Source organism: Cheilinus undulatus, linkage group 13 (assembly GCF_018320785.1).
Source record: "Cheilinus undulatus linkage group 13, ASM1832078v1, whole genome shotgun sequence".
Lineage (NCBI taxonomy): Eukaryota > Metazoa > Chordata > Actinopteri > Labriformes > Labridae > Cheilinus > Cheilinus undulatus.
The window spans coordinates 43,499,578-43,520,809 of record NC_054877.1 but is presented as its reverse complement, the minus strand read 5'-3'; the positions used below and the strand labels follow the sequence as shown (position 1 = coordinate 43,520,809).

The window sequence follows — 21,232 nt, the reverse complement described above, 5'->3', positions numbered from 1 at the left end:
ATTTCGAAACAAGCCAAAGTCAGGCTAACGGAAACTCGGTTTTTCATACTGCAATTTTGAAAAGTGATGACGGGACCTTATTTACTTGATTTTTATTCATAAAGAGGTCAGGAAAATGTTATTAGCTGATATGGAGTGGTGACATCAGTGTGAGAGAGAGCTGCATGCGTGTAAATAAATTCATACTGTTTAAAATGTAAAGAAATTGCTGAGGTCCAAAGCTTGTGGCTATCACTACCTCCCTCTGAATAAAAGGCCTATTATTAATAACATATTCATTGTAACTGCATTATTTAAACCTCATGTGTAGGGGTCCAGGTGATTATTAATAACTTGTCAGACAATGACAGAGCAAAATAATATCAGCTGTAACAATTAAAACACCAGGATTAGATCTGCCTACAGTCTCACCTCTGCTGACTGCAGTGTGCCTGATCTCCTCTACTGTGTTTGACTATCAGTAAGCTGTTTAGGGCGCCATCTCCTGGGATTGTCCAAAAACCTGAGGCAGTTTAGTATAAGCCAGTAAGAGTTCTTTACATGGACGATATATTATTTTTAGCTTTCATCCCTGCTGTGTGTGGAAACAGAGGGGGAGGGGTGAGTTACAATAGGTGTAGACTACTGTCCTGTGATTCTATGATTTTTCAGCTTTAGCAGATCATCGATACATTCTTTTTCTTTACGATCTTAAACCATACGATTATGCAGCCCTAATTTTATCTATCTTTTTATTATTACCAACCTGCAAAGGTTCTTATTACAGTGAACACACGCCAGAATCTGACAAACTGTTTATAGCACACCCTGTCATTTCTGTAGCTCACCATCTGCAGAGATGGGCATGGTGGTTTGGTGCAGTGTGTACCGGGCGGCAGGCAAAAGTGGCAGTCTTGGATTGCTGATCTCCAGTGGCTTCCAGAAGCCAGTTGAGGTGGTTTGGGCAACTTCCTTTGGAGGTCTTCTGGGCACATCTGGCTGGGAAGAGACCCTGGGGTAGACCTGGAATGCACTGGAAGGATTATACATTCTGTCTGGTCTGGGAAAGCTTCAGGATCCCCTAGGATGAAAGTGTTGCTATGGAGAGAGATGTCTGGGTGGACTTGATGGGGCTGCTGGCACCGCAACCCAAGTGGATGGCGGTTGTAAAAATGGATGGATGGTAGTGCTGGAGTGTTGGAGTGCTTGAGAACCCTCATGATCTTGAGACCAGTTTCGAGACCACACTTTGAATGTCTTGGTCTTGTCTTGGTCTTGGACTGCTATTCTTTGACTTCACTAATGTGATAAAAAGGAGAAGCACTCGCTAAAACAACAAATGGCTACACCTGCAAAAACTCAGACATCAGTCCATCTTATTTGTAGTCAGAAATATCTCTGAACACTTACTTTAGGCCTCATTCACCTGACAAATCTAGATAAACATCTCATTTTCAGATGTTTAAAATAATTCCAGATTTGTAAATGGCTTTTAAATTTATACAAGGATTTACTTTTTACAAGAAATTAGTTAAATAATTTTTTTTAAGATTTGAGATTTTTGGATGTTGGGCTTTGAAAGAGTTGCAGAGTTGTTTTTATTTGTCAAATTTATTTAAAAACAAAAAACTAAAATTAAAGAGAGAATGTTCTTTAACTGTTCAACCTTGTCATGCTTTGTTTTGTTTTGTTTTGTTTTGTTTTGTTTTGCATATTGGACAGTTTAATGCACTATTTTGTGCACTTTAAAATAAAAATTTAAATTCAAAATGCCAACAAATCTAAAATCAAAATTTAGGCAAAAATGATGTTGCTCAACCTAAAAAAAATGCTCAGTTGATAACATTTTTTTTCTTAACCTAACTGAGCTAAATATGTCATTATCATTCTAAAATCATGATACACCATGCTAGAGTCCAATAATTTTTAATTCTGCCTCCTTAAAATGTCTGAATTGTATCTTTTACGTAACATTGCATAGATTGGAGAGGAATTTGGTGAAATTGAAGCTCTGTAATTTCAAACAATGCAACAGTTGGGGTTAGAGATGTTAATTTATTCACAAAAATGCCTAAAATTGTATTTTTAGAAGAATATTAAAAGTATTTTTCCACTGCAATAAGTGTATAGATATGAAAGAGTATTAGGGCCATTAAGAAAATTGGCATGCATTTTTATTAATTCTAAGAAAAAGTCAAAATTCTGTCATTTTTCTGAGAATGACAAAAAATGCATACCTAATGTTTTTTTGTTAAATGTGCCAAATACTCCCCTGTACATATGTTCCTAAAAGTGAAAAAAAAATCTGATTTTTTTTTCCAATTGCTTTAAAATTACATTTCCATGCTGTGATCAGCAATGCCATAAGCAACATATTTAAAACAAACCTGAAAGATTTGGGGCTATTAAGAAAACATTCGGGTCTGAAGGCCCATACGCCACCCCCTCGCTCTGCCCATGGACAAATGGATTGAAATTTATATTAATTTAAAGCAAAATCAATCAGTTTACTATTGAAATCATGAAGCTGTCCTTCCTAAAATCAAATATTTGCTCTGAATGGTCATAAATTTACCGGATGAAAAGTCTGAAGTGGTTCTGCTCTGTCCGTCATTTCTGAATTTTTCGTGTTGGGCTGTCATCAGTCTGCAGATCGAGATGTAAAGGAATACTTTAATGGGCAAGGAGACATCTCTGTCTCTCTCCTTCCTCTCTGTCTGTAACAGATGCTAACTTTAACACCGGCATCTTAATGAGACATTAATATAACTTAACATGATTAATATATCTTAATATAGACATTAATAAAGGCCTCGTCCACACAAAGGTCTGATTATAGGCATTCTGAATGTTCACACAGATGCTAAAGTGATCTGATTTTGATGTGTGTATGTATGCACCTGAGCTAAAAGCATGAGAATTTATATGAAACATGTTTGAAGGATCCTTGGATGTTAATTTACATTCAGCACATCCCTGTTGGATGGAGAGAACATGATGCACACTGAGCCTCTCAGCCTGTAATAAAAAAATAAATAAACAGATAAATAAATCTGGTCGTTACTGTTAGTGATGCTGTCCGTCCCCCGGGTGTTCCCCGGAGCTCAGGTGCATCGTGGACAGAACACGAAGGATCAAACTGTTCAGTCTGACCACGTCGACAGCTCTGCACACAGACGGCAGCTTTATGAGGGAGATGATCTCTGGACAGGAGGAAGGTTATTCCGATTGATCTCTCTGAGACGTCTGACCTGGACTCTTTCAACTTGGAGCTCTGGGGTTTTTTTACAGCAGAATTCAGACATTCAGGATGAATTTCATCACCTTGAATATTCATGTTTTGGAAATATAAAACTTTCTTTCAGAATTTACATCATTCCATGTAAGATGGATGAAAATATCTTATAGATCTTAAATTAAAATCATTCCCAGAAAGTACAACCCGAACAACACAGGTAATATGTCAAGGAAACATCTGAATTATTTGTGCATCACTAGAATCACGTGACTGCAAACCACTGTGGTTTTGCAACCAGATGATTGCCACTCTTTCTGATTTTTGTTTGTTTGTTTGTGTTTTACCTCCTCTGCACCAGGGACATCCAGCATGCAACTGCAGATGCTCTACAAATGTGCAAAGGTGTTCTGTGAAATCACAAATACAGCTGCATGCTGGTGCAGCGGTTGGCTCTGTCTGCTGATAGCAGGAAGCTTCCTGATTTGGGCCCCTGTCCATGAGGGTCTCCCATTTTGCACGCTTACCTCATGCATGCATGAGTTCTCTCCAGGTCCTGCTTCCATCTACAGGAGGAGAATGTGAGATTGGCTGGTTATCTGTCTGATTATCAGATCAGCCTTGTGATTGGCTGGTGAATATCCAGGGTGTAACCCCGCCTCTCACCTATGGTGAGAGCTAAGATTGGTCTCAGCCCATCACTGCAAAATGGGACAATAAGTTCCTTTACAACTACAATATTAATCTCAAACATTTTATCTCTCTGGATTGCCATTTTTCCTTCTGAGCCCTTAACTCCTCCTTAGCCGGTACAAAAATTCCCCCCTGATGAAATCTGACTCAGCGATATGCTTGAATATATGTCCTCATACATAATATAATATAACATAGCAGTACGGCAGACATTTTCTTTTAAAAGTCTTTAAAATAATCCGCCCTGTCTGCCTTGTGGGAGCCTAATTTTTAAGAACATGTGTTGAACTCTCCCACGCTTGCTTCCCTCTCCTCTCTGGCTGATCTCTGCCGCTCTCTTGGAGCTCCAATAGAGAAAAATCTCCTCTTCTTATCTGCCCTCTCGGTCTCACTCTCTCCTACGTCTGTGCGCGAGGGATTACGGTGAAAAATGACACGAGGGCAAGGGGGAGAAAGCTGCTTTCAGAATATCAAGAACTTTTTACTGGGAAAATTCACATTGAAATATTTTCTGGTCTACACTGTTTGTGGTATTGCGTGGAGATGGTGGCGGATGGTGCAGAGCTCCAGGTAGTTTGGTTCCTTCTAATGGAGGCACGTCCAACTGGGGTTAATTGACACTTTGTAAAGACCCAATCCCACCAGGAAGTGACATTTATCATGTCCTATCTTCCTTGTTATTGTTAGACTCTTGCCAGGCTCTCTCCCACTTGTAACAAATAAGATATTTGATTGGAATTGATTGGACTGGAAAGTAGGGGTGTAACAATTTATCCATCTGGATCGATACATCGATTGAGCAGTGATTCAGTCAAATCGATTGAAAGTATAGACGTCGATATCAATCGCCATTTTTACCTTACGCTTTTAATTTAAAAGTCCCCCACATGCTTGGTTATGACAGTTTCTGCCCATCCATGAGTCACAGCACCTCTAGGCGCGGATAGTAGGTAATGGCTAGCAGCTGAGAGGGTATCAATATTGTGGGTTTTTTTTTTCCTTTATGTGAAAAGTAACAGATTGTGGAAAATGGGTTCACAATATTGTCTCATATCGATCACAGGTCTCTATATCGAATCAAATTGAATTCGAATCGTGGCAGACTTTTTGATATCGGCAGATATGGAATCGCTTTATGAATCGATATTTTATCATATCGTGATGAAACTGGTGATTTACACCCCTACTGGAAAGTAAAGCTAAAGACACAGTAAGGTGCGTTAAGGTAGTGACAAATCTCAAATTATTTGTGCCAAATTACCACTCATGAGCAAAGAATGCCAAATTTTGTTTTATCTGACCACAGAAAAGTGGAGACTGAGAGCCAGGCCTTCTCGTTCAACGTCAGTGTGTAACCTCACAAATGCGCTCCTGGAAGACTGGTCAAAAATTCCCATAATCACACTCCTAAACCTTGTGGAAAGCCTTCCCAGAAGAGTTGAGGCTGTTATAGCTGCAAACGGTGGACCGACGTCTTATTAAACCCTATGGATTAAGAATGGGATGTCACTTAAGTTCATATTCGAGTCAAGGCAGGTGAGCGAATACTTTTGGCAATGCTTTGTAGAAATCAGTTTGCGCTTTAACATTATAGAGGCATTATTTTGTCAAGAAAGCCAAATTCTATTGGCCATGATTGATTTTAAAAACCAATAAAAGTATAAAACATCCAAGAAGGTGAACTTTAGACACTGTATGTTAGTATACAGACGGCATTTTTCATTATTTACCTTTTGTTTAGGAAACAGGATAAAAATACTCCCAAATTATGATGTGGATGTGGAGTTTCACCAACAACAAACAAATTAAGGTCACAGTTTAAACGCCACACCCAAAAAAATTGGCCTGCTTTAAAGTTTGCCTCTCCCAGACTACTCAGCAAAGGTTGCTGCTCTCTGATTGATGGGTCATTATTCCAGCCAGCAAAGGGTCAATCATCAGACGCTTGAATATACCACTTCTAATTCAGCTCCATCGAGGTTGAAAATATTGGTTTTAGTCTGAAAATTACATCCATGAGTCTGAAATTGCATGGAGCATTGTGGCCGGCCCAGGACAGTAAATCTTCCTCCTCCTCCTCCCTCTGACACAAGCAGCATTCCTGCACTCCCTCTGGCCTTTTTCGCTCTCACAGGCCAGTCCCTTCCACTCATTCTCAAACACTCAGTGCTTCCTTTTGTCCTCCATGTTGCCGTCGCACATCCCCCTCTCTGTCACTCTGTCTGTCAGCGTGTCTGTCTGTCCCGCGGTCACTCAGATACAGGTGCATAATGTGTGCCGCCCTGTCCGCTCCAGCCTGCACGCCGTCGCTCCGCTCGGTCTAAAGGGGCTGATAAGGCCAGATGGCTCTCTGCTTTGTTGGCCTCTGAAGCGAGTAATGCAGTGGAGCAGAGCCTCCGGGCTAAACACTGTCTGCAGCTCATGTGGGAGGTGTGCGTGTGCATTTATGTGAGTGTTTATATGGGTGTGTGGATACTGTCCTTGGTAGAACCAGTCTGGGTTCAGAGCTCGGGTTCAGGTCGTTTTGACGAGTCTTTAAGAATGACACTTCTGGCTAAGATTGTTCCTAATTATTTCACACAACAACAAGTTTTTACATGTTGGACAGTGCTTACAGTCTAAAGATGAAAATTAGGAGTCAGCAGTACCTCATACAGTACGCTGAAGTAATCAATCCTGATCTCTGGTTACTACACATTCACTATGTGGACAAAAGTATTTGGCCACACCTGTTAATTGTTGAATCAGGCATTTCGAACAGACCTGTTACCACAGGTGTTCAAAATCAAGCATCTAGCTATGCAGTCTCCATCTGCAAACACTTGTGATACTAAACGGGCCGTTCTGAAGAGCTTAGTGACTTCAAGTGTGGTACTGTGATTATTGCAATAAGGCAGTTTGTGAAATTTCGTCCCTGCTGGATATTCCACAGTCAACTGTAAATGGTAGTTTTACAAAGTGGAAGCATTTAGGAACAACAGCAACTTAGCCACAAAGCATAAGACAAAAAAAAATAAAAATCTGAGATTGTGAGCCAGGCCTTCTCACACAGCGTCAGTGCCTGACCTCATAAGTGCTCTATGGCAGGGGTCATCAACTATATTTGCACAAGGGCCAGAATTAGTCTTGACAGAGACTCTAGGGGTTAGACTTTCAAATAAACAAAAATGAAATAAATATTTTGGTCTGATTAACATGTTATTGTACTATTATTTGTATTTCCATTCAAAATGCTGGAAATATTTAGGTATTACCTGTGAGATCTATCCCTATTATTGATAATGCAGCAGGCCACAAAGAGACAGGCCAGCCCACAGAACTGTCTGGGCCCCAGATAAAACCAAAGAATGGAAACCTATTTTTGATCATTTTTGCCACTCTTAAACACATTTTTGCAACTTTCCTGCTAATTACTGATCCTGTATGCCACTCTTTAACCCATTTTCACTACTTTACCAGGCTATTTTTGCCACTTTTAACCCATTTTTGATGCTTTTGCCTCTTTAAAACAATTTTTCCATTTTCTAACCATGTTTAAACTGCTTTTCCTGCAGGTTTTATCCCCTTTGTGCCACTCTTGTATCCATTTTACCACTTATTAACCCCTTTGCATTACTTTTTTGCACAGTTTCTACCACTAATAACTCATATTTTATACTTTTTGGCCCCTTTTTTCCTCATTTACCAATTTTTGCCGTATTTTAACCTCTTTTCCTGCACGTTTGCCCCCGTGTGCCACTCCACAACCCATTTTGCTACTCTAACCCATTTTCATCACTTACTCCGGCCATTTTTGCGACATTTCTGCCAGTCTTAACCCATTTTTTAAAAGATATTAACTAATAATGGCTGACAAGTGAATTTCTGTAAAAACAGATCAAAATCAGATAGTTCTAAAACTTTTCCAATAGTAATTGTATTTGGGATGGATTTAACAGCTGCAGACATTTGAAGCCAAAAGATATTCCTAAAACCACAACATCTTCTTTTACTCCTTTTATGAATTTAATGATCTTCTAGGGGCCAGACAGGAAGCTTTGGGGGGTCTGATTTGGCCCTCGGGCCACCAGTTGATGATCGGTGCTCTACCATACTGGTTCTCAACTGGTGGCTCAGGACCCAAAAGTGGGTCACAGAGCCTGTTTCAGTGGATTGCTGCCTGGGAAAAAAATTGTGCCGAATTGTCTATGAGGCTCTTTTAAAATGGGCATTTTTTTGTCCTTCTTCATGGTTTTGTTACATCTGTTGTACTGTCTTGGGCTGAAGCTCTGTTTAAAAATATATCTGAATGGCCAAAAAATCTCAAAAATTTGGGTCACAATTCTCCTTGAGGAGTTGATGGTGGGTCCCGTGGCTCAACCAGTGGAGAACCACCGTTCTACAGAGTGAATGAGCACAAGTTCCCACAAAGAAACACTTTGAAGACCAGGTAAAGTGAAAATAAATCTGTATTAAGGTTTGTTGTATAACCACTCACTGTGTTATGAACCTCTAAATCAAAGTTCAGTCAAATAAAACATCTCTAAGTTTAGGAAATTGAGCCCCAAAATCATGAAAAATGAGGCAGTAAAATCTGATGTGGGCATGTCTGTTGAGATGAAGCCACGCCCACTCAGGAGAAATACGATCCTCTCAGATTTAAAAATGGTTCAGTCTGAATTGAGGACAGCACTCACACTGTTAGCCTGCCTCTTGACCTTTTGTTAACCTTAGAAGACGAGACAGGCCATTTTTCTGTTCCAGATCTCTGTTATGATGCTTTAAATACTCCATAGACCACTGTGGCTGATAGATTTGGCAAATTTACCTCACAATGAACAAAAAAACATCATCTAACTGACTGTTAACTTTCAATAAAGGCAGTGACATCAGCTACAACAGACTGTACTGAGATGAACTGCTCTGTGATTTTATATTGCAGTGTTAGAGGGGCGGGGGCGGATTTGAAATAACAGTGGGCAGGGATTAAATCAATGAACTCTCTTCAGAGTTAAATTAACACTGAACAGATCAACACTATCAAATAACTTCAAAACCCCTCAAAATTCCACAATTAAAAAAAATGTCTTTGATGGAAACATCCCAAACCCCCGAAAGTTTCCTAAGAAAAACCCTGAAAATTTCAAAGGACAATCGTGAACTCCAAATTCCCAGTCCAATTCCCCCTAGATTTGGTAATAGTTTCCCCTTATTCCAATAAAAATGCATTAAAATACTGAGATAAATTCAAACCTTTCAAAATATACAAACATATCCTCTTAATTTACATTGAAATACTTTGATAATTTCCAAGCAAATTGCCTAAAATGTCCAAACAGCATATTACATTTCAAACAAATACTTTATACTTGAATGGATATTTTGGACAATTGTGACATTGATTCCAAAAATGAAATCTCTAATGTAGGAAAGTCAAAGTTTCATGTCCTCATATGTGGATGCAGGGTCTTAGGGGGTTAATCACAAGCTTTATTGTCCTTTTCAGCACACTCAGTGTCTCTCTGCAGCCACCAGATAACGGTTTCTGCTTGTGAGCGTTGGTTAGGAGTGGCTGAATAGTAGGTTTATGCATGACTGCAAGCCTCTGGAGGATCCTACACCTTGAGGTTCACCAGCAGCATCAAATACCAGTTTGCATCTTTGTAATGGCGTTTTAGCAGCTGCTCTCTTAATCTGATGAATTTATCTGGCAGAAACCTTCCTCATTATGCCTGAATGATGACTTTTACTCAGTTAGTTGGACTGTAACACATGCCACAATTTGGTTTGTACCTCAGTTTTGGGACCACGGTTTGCTACAGGTTCATTTTTTTTTTGTTGTTGTTGTTGTTTGTTTTTGTGGTAAAAAAAAAAAAAAAAGGAACAAAGTCCTGGGTTTATAGTTGGTGTGGCCTGTTTCAAACATGAAAAATAGAAAAAAAAACATGGGGGAAGATGCAAAAATAAAAACAACACAAAAACAATAACCTAATATACTTTAATTTAAAATAATGAAATGCGATGTTTTCTCTAAACTGCTCCAGTACTGATGCATCCGCCTTTCCTTTACAGGTATCATCCGTACGGCGATGTCCAACATGGACCGAGAGAGCAGAGACCTGTACGTGGTGGTGATCCAGGCCAAAGACATGGCGGGCTCAGTGGGAGGACTGTCTGGATCCACTACCATCAACATCACCCTCACGGACGTCAACGACAACCCTCCAAAGTTTGCTCAGAGTGAGTGGTCCCTCCTGTGGGATTCAGCTGAAGTCTTTGTAATGATAGCTGTCAGACTCTAAGATGACCAGAAGCCTCATCAGAAAACAGATTAATTCATCGGTTATCTGTGAAAACATGAGTTCATACTTAAAATTTGACCTTAGGGATCTTCAGGTGTGACCTACCTGTTTGTGATGGGGCCTGTCTGGACAGTCTCTAGAGCAGTGATACTCAAAGTGTGGCTCTTTTGTGATTATTTGTGGCTCTTTTAAGTCTAAATTTTGAATATGATTCCCAAAGAAAACCTTGAATAAAGGAAACTTTGTTGACCCTTTTTACCATTTTTCCCATTTTTCACCCACTTAAGCTACCTTTTGTCATTAAATACCACTTTTTTCCTACTTTTTTCCAATTTTTGCCACTTCTTTTCACCACTTTTTCCCCCTTTTTTGCCACTTTTTTAAAATTTATGCCCTTTTTCAACATTTTTTGCCACTTTTTGCCCATTTAAGCTACTTTTTGCCATTAAATATCAATTGGTTTCCTTTCTCTCCCATTTTTGCCACTTCTTTTTACCACTTTTCCCCATTTTTTTGCCACTTTTTCCAATTTATGCCAGTTTTCAACTTGTTTTGCCACTTTTTGCCCATTTAAGCTACTTTTTGCCATTAAATATCAATTGTTATCCTTTCCCCCCCCATTTTTGCCTCTTCTATATGTTATTTTTTTCCCATTTTTGCCCTTTTTTTAACCATTTTTTGCCCATTTAAGCATCCTTTTGCCATTTCTGCCACTTGTTTACTATTTTTTGCCACTTTTGACTGCTTTTTGCCCATTTAAGTCACTTTTCACTCATTTTCCCCTTGTTTTTGCCACTTTTGGACCTTTTTTTCCACCTGTAACTCATTTTTTGTAACTTCTCACCCATTTTTGCCCCTTTGCTTCAATTTTTGCTGCTTTTTGACCATTTTTGCCACTTTTCACCACTTAGGTTGTGGCTCTTGCAAAGGTGTTTTTCAACAATTTGACTTTCTGGTTGAGCAGGGTTGAGTAACACTGCTCTAGAGGTTCCAGGTACATCTCACTGGAGGTCTACCTGGGCAGTCACAGGGGGGACCCATGGCCGACATGGGACCCACACTTGCAGCCCACAAATAACCCACATGGAGCCCACGTGGACATTCTAGCTTGGCAGGATGAAAGTCTAGACAGTTTTAGGTGTTTTTGATGTGTTTTGGTCAAACTCCCAGTCTGTTCACTGCTACTGTGTTGATCTCTAAAGGTTCAGTGGAGTGTCTAAGAGCATTAGTCCTCTATCTGTTCCTTCTCTGATGCCAATCTGTAGAAATAAACCAGTGCTTGTCTCCTTATCGATTAATGCATCTAGTTCAACAACAACTGTCTACCATCCTTTCTACTGATAATAACAGTAATAATAGACTGACACAGTGAGTTATCTCATGACTCACATTCCCAGAAGAAAGTGTGAAAGCTGAGTGATGATGAATGAAGTTATAAAACTCTACAAGACAGTTTTTGGTCTCTGTTGTATGAGGAAGGTTGAATTCTAAACCGGAATGATCCCAGGGTCACTCTCCTGATAAATGTGAGGCTGATGTTTGCTTTTAGCTTTAGAGGAGAGCAGAGGACTCCGGTGTGAAGCAGAATTTAAATTTAGCGGGGTCACCCTCAGGTTTTCATCAGGTTTATAGAGCCCTAATAGCTCACCTCTTACCGGGATACATCAGTGTGGTATCATGTGCTAACACACCTCAGCTGTACTCTTTAACTCTGAGATAACAGACCATCCTAGGAAATCCTGGGAAAATCTCATCAGCATTCAAAGAAAGCCTGCCGAAGTTCAGACTGCACAACTTCAGATTTAAGGGAGGGTAAGAGGGTTCAAAGATCCACAGGACAGAGAGACTTTTCTGTGGTACCTTCCTACAACCACAGTTGGTTTTACCATAAGTAACTGTGGGGACGGCCTTGGCTTTACCTGTTTTTTAATTTGTTTTGTTTTGTTTTTTTTTGTTTGGTTGTTTTTTTTTTGTTGTCATTGTTTTGTTTGCTTTCATTTGTTTTGTTTGTTGGTTTTGTGTGGATATTTTTTGTTTGTTATTGTTTTTTTCCATTTGGTTTGTTTTTTGTTTTATTTTGCGTGGTATTTTTAATGTTTTAATTTCTTTTTCTTATGTTTCTGGAATTCATTTTGTGTTTTTGTGTTTTGTTTATTTTTTCATTGATTTTGTATTTTGTATTGGTTTGTAATGTATTTTATTTGTTTTGTTTGTTTTATGTGGATACCTTTTGTTTGTTGACTTTTTTGTTTGCTTGGGCTTTTTTATTATTTTGCACGTTTTGATTTATTGTTTCATTTTTTTGTTGTTTTGTTTCTTGAATTTGTTTTGGGTTTTTGGGTTTTGTTTTCTTTGTTTGTTAGTTTTTTTTACTTTTTGTTTTGATTTGTTTTTGTTGTATTTTTTTTTCTTTTCTTTTGCTTGTCAGGTTTTATTGTTTTTTTGTTTGTTTGTTTGTTTGTTTTCTTTTGTTTTGTTCTATTTGTTTTTTTTTCTTCATTTTTTGTTTGTTTTATTTTTATTTTATTTTCAATTTTAGTTTTGTTTGGTGTGGTTTGTTTAATTGAGTGGAATTTTTTGTTTAACTGTGGTTTTTTCTGTTTTTTAATATGTTGGTTCTCTCCTTGCTGAGCCTCAGACCTCATCCACATGTAGACAAATATTTTTTAAACCAGGAGTTTTTTTATTATTTGTCTTCAAAATAATGCCATGCAGCATTCCAGGAACATTTTTGTCCACACGACGACACAAAAACGTACTACTGTAAAGATTTCACCATGTCAGCAGTAGTCTGTCCTTTACTGTAAACATGATGAAACAGTTTACTCACAGACAGAAATAACGTCCTGACGTGTGGAAATTCCCTCCCTGCCCGTCAGTAGGCTACTGGCTGTTTCCTTCTCAAAGTTGTCCCATCAACCTGAACTGGGTCTGAGCCAAACTGCTGATGTTTGCGGAGGTTTATAAAATAAAACAGCCTTGAGCTCCTTTGTCTAGTCAGGCGTCTCTGTTTATGAACACAGTGGGAGAGCAACTGGGTTTGTGTAAGCATGGAGAAAGTTCTGTAAGTCCAGTAAGCACAACTCTGGCTGCGTCTGACGTTGCTATGGAAATAAAGTACTGTCGCAATCCAGTGACGTCAAACAGGAGAAATCAGTGCCCAGTGTGAAGTTTCAGGCTGAATTCTCAGTTTCCCCCGTCTACATGGAAATGCAGTACACAGAGTTTCCCACAATCTCCACCCTGGAAGAAGTTTTTAGTGACCTAAAATGCCGTTTGCATGTGTACAACAATTTTAAAAAAGAGAAAAACTTTTTGAAAATACCCGCCTTCATGAGGACAAGGCTTCAGTTCCCACATGTTACTCCTCACTGAGGGTTGTGACCCAGATTTTCTAACCAATCAGATTCATTCAGTGAAAAGAAATTCACAGTTTTGACTTTAGACACACCAAAACATGAAAAACTGGACAGACAAAAATGTGCAAGTTTTAAAATACTTAAATTGACTTTTTGGCACAATTTTTTCAGGCACATTTTCGTGACCCACCAGCTAAGAATCAGCAAATCAGCATACCTTAAACTACATTTGATTGTTTTTCCAACTATAATGCACTTACAGTGAGGTAAATCAAATTGGTCTAGTCATCCCTTCATGTTTTTGGCCCTCAATGAAAAAAGCTTGGACACCTCTGCTCAAGCAGCTTTCCAAAAATACTTGTGAAGCAGCATTTCACAATAAAAGCTCCCAAAGCAGAGACGGGCATTTTAGTGGGTTGTTCAGTAAGGTCACTGAAGTACAGGAGGCAGTGTGCTCTTGTTCACACCACTTTCTTTCTCTCCTGTCTTTCTACTGTGCCTATAAAAAGTATTGACCCTTGAATGTTTTACCCTTTTATTGATTGTATAAATCAATTATGGTCAGTTCTTTTGGGTTTTTTGTGCTCAAAAATACAAAAAAAGTCTATTTAATGTCAAAGCGAAACAAATTTATAAAAATGTCAAATATATAAATATTCACCCCCTACTTCAACACAGGTCCAGCCAATTGGTGACGTCACATATTTTACCTTACTTATTCAAGTAAATGACATTACTTTGTAGAAATCTGTTTTCAGTTTGCCATCAAAGACATTTAAGTTGTTTTTGTCAAAGTCTATTGATCATGATTGATTTTTCAAAATCAATAAGCAGTTAAAACTTTCTATAGGCACTGTGTTCCTGCAGAGATTGCTTCATTGCCTCCGACCGAGCGCAGCATCACTGCCAGAAGTTTAAAGCAATTAACGGTGTAGTTATAGAGCTCTTTTCTGACCTACTCAGCGGCTGCAGTCATCACGGGTCATCAGCAAAGAGGCCTCATGAAAAGACTGTCTGATGAAAGTGAACTGAAATGCATCTTTTCTCCAGGTTATGGACAGTTTCTTTACCCGAGTGTTTCTGTGAGTGGGTTGTGTCTGAACTTTACTGTTTACCTTCACTCAGTATAACATGCTGATATTTATGCTTTTAAATAACCGTCATTTTGAGCTTATTTGAATTAAATCTGTTAAAATGTGTTTATATAATGTTTCATTTAAGTGCTATTAAACAGATTTTATTAAGAGTTCAGAAAATCAAGGACAGCCAGTTTTAAAATATTTGAATGCAATGGTTGAAGAGTTAGATCATTTTCATAAATGTTCTCTGAACTTAAATTTAAGCTTCCATTGATGTTCAGACAAAAACCTTTACCTGGACTTTAAGAGAGCTTTCATGCCAAACCAAAGACTAACTTTAAAGACATATTTTCATTTTGGTTAAGGACATTTTATCCAAATACTCTTGGAAAAGTCAGTAAAATATCATTAATCTAGACTGACTACCTTGTAACAACAGAGTCGCAGAATTTCTTAAAAAGAAAAAAAAGACAAAAATGAAATACCACATTAACAGAAGTATTCAGACTCTTTTCTCCGTTCTTAGTTGAAGCTCCTTTGGCGGCAATTACAGTCAAAAGTCTTTTTGAATGTGACACGACGAGCATTGCAGACCTGGATTGGGGGATTTTCTGCCGTTCTTCTTTGTTTTTTTATTGTTTTCATTTTCTTTTTGTTATGTTTCTTGAATTCACCAAAGTTTTTTTTATTTTGTTTATTTTTTAAATTTCTTTTGTTTTGATTTGTTTTTGGGTTTTTTTTCTTTTCTTTTGTTTTGCTTGTTTGTATTTCTGTTCTTTTTGTTTGTTTGTTTTATTTTTATATACATATGTTGATTTTGTATTGTTTTCTTTTTTATTTCCTTTATTAGTTTAATTTTGTTTGGTTTGGTTTGTTTGTTTGTTTGTTTGTTTTTTTGTATTTCACATGTTTTAGTTTATTGTTGTAATTGTTTTTTGTTTTGTTTCCTAAATTTGTTTTGTGCTTTTATGTTTTGTTTACCTGTTTTTCTAACTTCTTTTGTTTTGTTTTGTTTGCTTTTATTTGTTTTGTTTGTTTTGTCTGGATACCCTTTGTTAATTTTTGGTTTTGCTTGGTTTGTTTTTTGTTTTTTTTTCACATTCTTCTTTGCACATCCTCTCAAGAACAGTCAGGGTGGTTGGGGACAGTCAGTGAACAAACATTTTCAGATCTCTCCAGAGATGTTGGACAGGGTTCAAGTCAGGGATCTGGCTGGGCCGCTCTTGGACATTCACAGACTCGTCGCTAATCCTCTCCTGTGTTGTCTTGGCTGCGTGCTCAGGGTCATTGTCATGCTGGAAGGTGAACCGTCACCCCAGTCTGAGGTCCTGAACTGCAAAGCAGATTTTCACTGAGGATATCTCTAAACTTTGTGGCATTCAGCTTTCCCTCAATCTTGACCAGTCTCCCAGTCCCTTCTGTGAAAAACACCCCCACAGTATGATGCTGCCACCACCTTGCGTCACTGTTGGGATGGTTTGGCAGGTGATGAGTGATGCCTGATTTCCTCCAGACATGACGTTTAAAACTGAAGTCAGACCAGAGGATCTTTTTTCTCACACTGTTGGAGTCCTTCAGGTGCTTTTTGCAAACTCCAAACAGGTTTTCATGTGTTTTTATGAAGCCTTCCTCAGATCTGTTCCTGTCAACAATCCTGTCTCTGAGCTCTGCAGACTTCCTTTGACCTCATGGCTTGGTTTTTGCTCTGACATGCATTTTCAGCTGTAAGGCTTTCTATAAAGAGATGTGTGCATTTACAAACAAGTCCAATCTGTTTAATCAGTTTACCACAGGTGGACTCCTTTTAAGGTGTAGAGACATCTCAGCAAATCTTGGTAGAAATGGGAGGAACCTGAGCTATTTTTGCAGTGTTGATGCACAGGGTCAGCAAATATGTCTAAACTTCTGTTTTCAGGTTGTTATTATGGGGTACTGAGTAGATTATTGAGAGAAAAAATGAATTTAAACGACTGAGGCATCAACATAACAAGACTGAAAGGGGGGCCTTAATATTTTCTGAATGCACTGTAGGCTACAGGTGAGAAAAACCAAGCCCTGAGCAGATGGAGACTCAAGATCTTGAGCTCTTGCAGGAAACTTGTGTAAAAAACAGACTATTTTTCCTTTCTGAGTCTGCTTTGCCATTCACTTTGATATTGTTCAGGGATTTTCTTGCTTCCATCAAGGGTAAGTACAGGAAGCTAGAAGGATTTTTTTTTATCATTTTCTATAAGGGATGTGTGGTTTCATGTAAAACTCTGTGGTTTTCCACTTTAAAAGTTAAGACCATAGTAGCTCTGTGGCCCTCTGATCTCCTGGTGACCTGTAGCTTGTGCAACAGGATGAGAATGTTGATGTAGTGATGATTTACCATCATGAGTCCATGCATTGTTTTATTTTGAAGCTGACCCGATATTTTGCACATACATCCTGCTGTTTTGGATTGCTCCACTTGGATTGATACAGCTTGGCAGCAGTCGGAGCCCTAAATAAACCCAACATGTATCTCAATTGAAGAGTGTCATGGCACTTCTGGGATGTGCCCGAAACAGACAGACACAAGTGCAGTGGAATTGCAAAGATGAGTAGTGAGAAAATGAGTGTGCTTCGCATATAGATCGCTGCAAAGAGTATGTGGAATTTTAGGGTAATTGTCCAAACTTTTCGTTTGAGCACAAAGTATTTAAATGCTACATGTTGTGTTAAAACTGTACAAAGGGACTGCCCCCTACAGGTTGAAGCATCATGATAAATTTCTCCTGGATGATCTGGTGCTTTGTGATGTATGTGGCACCATCTGTTGTCAACACAGAGCTCAAAAGTTACCATACACTTTTCCACAATTGCTAACCTCACTAAGAGCAGCTCTACCTATCAGAGACAGTTCTTTAAGCCAACGCCAGCTTGTTCACGTCTTCAGAATCAGACCAAGCACCACTTGGCATCCATTAATGTGTTTTATTAAAATGTTTCTGTGTGTTTCAGAGAGCTACCAGCTGTACGTTCCTGAGCTGGCCGAGGTGGGAAAAGCTGTGGGTCGGATCAGAGCCAGCGATGAAGATGAAGGTCAGAATGCTGAGATGACCTACAGCATCACAAACACGGAGGCAGCGGCCATCTTTACCATAACCACAGACACTGACCGCAGGGAGGGGATCATCTCACTCAAGCAGGTAGGAAACAAGCAACAAAGGAGAAAGACCTGGACAATGGACAAACATGACAAAAACAAGACGAAGGTTTCTGCTGAGTCAAAGCTGACATGGTAATATGGTGTGACTAGTACATTCATTAATTCTACAGACCAAAATATTAGTCTACCATGGTGATACAATTCTCTTTGACTATTTTTATGAAAACAGAATGAATACACATCATTTTGTCTACAGCAGTGCTTCCTTAGGTGTAGACGAGCTACTGCAGGTGGTCCTTGAGAGGCCATTCACAGTAAACTTTTGATCACGGTCATATATTTGTTAAGAGTTCTAGACCCAAAAACATAGCTAGAAGACTTAACTTACATGTCACCTTATTATCATTTGTCTGTCTGATGTTGGACTGGAACCAAGAGAATTGAATCTTCCCCACATCAGACAGGACCAACGTCTGTAGTACTGCAGACACTGCACCTTTACCCTCACTCATGAACAAGACCCCAAGACTCACTCCCCACCTGGAGGGAGCAATCCACCGCTTTCCAGCAGAGAAACCACAGTTTTGGACTGTGGACCAGATCTGTACCCTTGCAGAGCTTCTTGAGGAAGTATGGGAGGTTGTTCATCCCATCTGTATTTTATTTGTGGTCTTGGAGGCTCACGTGTCCCATGGATGGTCACTGTGGAAATATGAGGTCTTGGGGCCGCTGCAGTGAGCCATGAGAACTTTTTATAAACAAAGTGAGATCTGCGTCTGCATTCTCAGCTGAGCCCGACCCCTTATCCTGGATTCTGTTTCCAATTTTCAAGGACTGGATCTCAAGGCACGGTCATGGGGAGGAGGGTTTCTGGTTCAAGAACCTCAGAATTCTGTCTCAGCTTTATGCAGATGATGTGGGTGCTGCTGGCTTCCTCAACTCGGGACCTCCAGCAGGCACTGGGATGGTTTGCAGCAGAGTGTGAAGACTGGGTGCATGGCGGCCGTGTCTTAGCCGTGTCATGGGTGATTTTTGTCTTTGCTTGCATGTTGATGTTGCTGCAAAAATAGACAGGAAAATGCCAAATAGAGAGCCAGATTTAGCTTGTTTTAGCAGATGTATATCCACATTGGTAGACTATGTTTGCAATGCATTTCCTGATGAACTTGATGAAAGTGACATGCTGAAATGAATCGGTCTTAAATAGTTAATCAGTATCAGTAGAATTTGTCCAAGGGAGCACAGACACAGAACAGTCGTACCTCCAGTTTTTCAAAGTAAAGGCATGGTTTTGCATTTTGTGAAACTCCTCTTGTTTGTACAAAGTCAAGGTTCATTGAGGTAAACTTTTAAGGCAGGGCTTTGGCAGCTGGGAGACACAGCAAGCAAACTAGCAACACGTCTAAAATGGACATAAAAACTAAAAAAGTACATTTTAAAAACAAGTGCTCCACAGTGCTATGACGTCTGGAGGATTAAAGAGCCAGCATGTTTTCCTCTAGTTTGAGCAGATGTCTCTCCCCGTTCAAAAACAATGAAGTGAACTATAGAGGAAAATGTCTAAACTCCATCCCGCCTGTCCTGCTGTCCTGATTGAAGCTCTCTGAAACAGCCAAAGTGTCTGATCTTCTGCTGCACCTTTAGAAATATGACAACTGAGGATCAGCAGGAGGGAGCAGTTCTTCTTCTTTTTCTGAGCCAAAAAGTTAAAAGTGTGTTTGATTTTCTTTGTACCTTTGTCTCCTTTTCTGAAACCATAACCTTTAAAAACTTGAGAACAGAGAGGCTCGCTGCACAGAGGGAGAACTTCTCCACCATGAAGAGTTGGCTTCTGTCTGGGGTGTTTTTGAGATGCAGAAGAAAAAGAAGAATGTATCCCATGCTGTATTGTTTAAAGGCCATGCAGCGGGCCTTTACCCTGGAAAAGAACCTTAGATTAAAGCACTCTGACAAAGTGACTGCAAAGACATTTACAGTGCTTATAAAAAGTATTCACACCCTTTGATGGCTGACCCTTTTATTGATTTTATAAATCAGCTATGGTCAACATGATTTAAAATTTTGAGAAAAATACTGTATATACAAAAAGTCTTCAGTGTCAATTAAATAGTAATATTTTATATAAAATAAGTGACTGGAAATAATTGTAGTATAAAGACACCTGCGTCTGGAAGGCCCAGTCACTGTTTAATCAGTATTCCTGGCTACCATTACACCAGTGAGACAAAAGAACACTCCAAGAACTCAGTTAAAATGTTCTTGAAAAGTGTAACTAAGGGAATGTTTGGATAGGCCTCAAACAGGCTTGCACATCTGGACACTGCAATTTTACACCATTCTTTGCAAGCTCTGTCAGCTTGCACAGGGATCAGGTGTGAACAGCCCTTTTCGAGTCCAGCCACAAATCCTCTATTGGATTCAGGTCTTGGCTTTGAATCAGCCACTCCACAACATTCACCTTGCTGTCTTTAAATCATTTCTGTGTAGATGTTGCTGTATGCTTCAGGTCATTGTCTTGCCAGAAAATAATTATTCTCCCAAGCCGTAGTTCTCTCACAGACTGAAAAAGATCATCCACCAAGATTTTCCTAAATTTTGCTGCATTCATTTTATGCCCGAAGCATCCCCACAGCATGATGCTGCCACCACCGTGCTTTACAATGAGGATGGTGTGTTTGTGGTGATGTGTAAAAATAGCATCTTGTCTGATGGCCAAAAAGCACCATTTTGGTCTCATCAGACCAAGGAACATTCTTCCTCTTGACCATGGAGTCTCCCACATGCCTTATGGTGAACATCAGTCAAGGCAGCGCTCAAGACCTCTATTCCACAGTGCTTCTTGCCAGTGCTTACTGTTGCTACATTGCAAAAAACTAATCCCGTTTTCCTCAAGATAATCTGTAACATCGTTTTTAATAGCTGTATGTGCATCAATGAAATATTACACAGAGGGTGTGCAGGCAATGTAAAGGAATCTTCTCCTGACATGCTCAGCAGCTGCAGACCTGAAAATACAACTTAAAAAAGACAAAGAAAGATGAGTCAGATTGTTTCCCTTCTACTGCTGTCAGAAGCCCCGCCTCTTCTTGATTTTGATTGGCAAGTGAGGGAGAATTGATATTAACGAGCGCATCACTGTTCCAAAAGATGAACAGTTTTGGACACAAGCTTTAAATCTGAGTTTTCTTCAACAATGTCTTTCTCTTTGCCACTCTCCCAGAAAGCTTTGACTGGTGAAGAACCTGGCCAACAGTTGTAGTCTGCAGAGTCTCTCCCATCTCAGCTGCTGAAGCTTGGAACTCCTTCAGAGTAGTCAGAGGTGTCTTGGTGGCCTCTGTCACTAGTCTCTTTCTTGCACGGTCACTCAGTTTGTGAGGGCGGCCTGATCCAGACAGATTTTTCTGTGTGCCATATTCCCTCCATTTCTTGATGATGGATTTTACTGAACTCCATCCCCTGACTTATACTTTTCA

The 21,232-nt window shown here is 39.4% G+C and overlaps 1 protein-coding gene across 1 annotated transcript in view; it reads left to right on the top strand.

Moving 5' to 3' along the window:
- Nucleotides 1–21,232, top strand: part of LOC121519580 (cadherin-18-like) — a 104,642-nt gene that overhangs the window by 38,293 nt on the left and 45,117 nt on the right. Inside the window, exons 4-5 of the mRNA XM_041802337.1 lie at nt 9,959–10,126; nt 17,612–17,799. Of these exons, the coding sequence (XP_041658271.1) occupies nt 9,959–10,126; nt 17,612–17,799 (356 nt within the window). The remainder of the gene's footprint in view (nt 1–9,958; nt 10,127–17,611; nt 17,800–21,232) is intronic.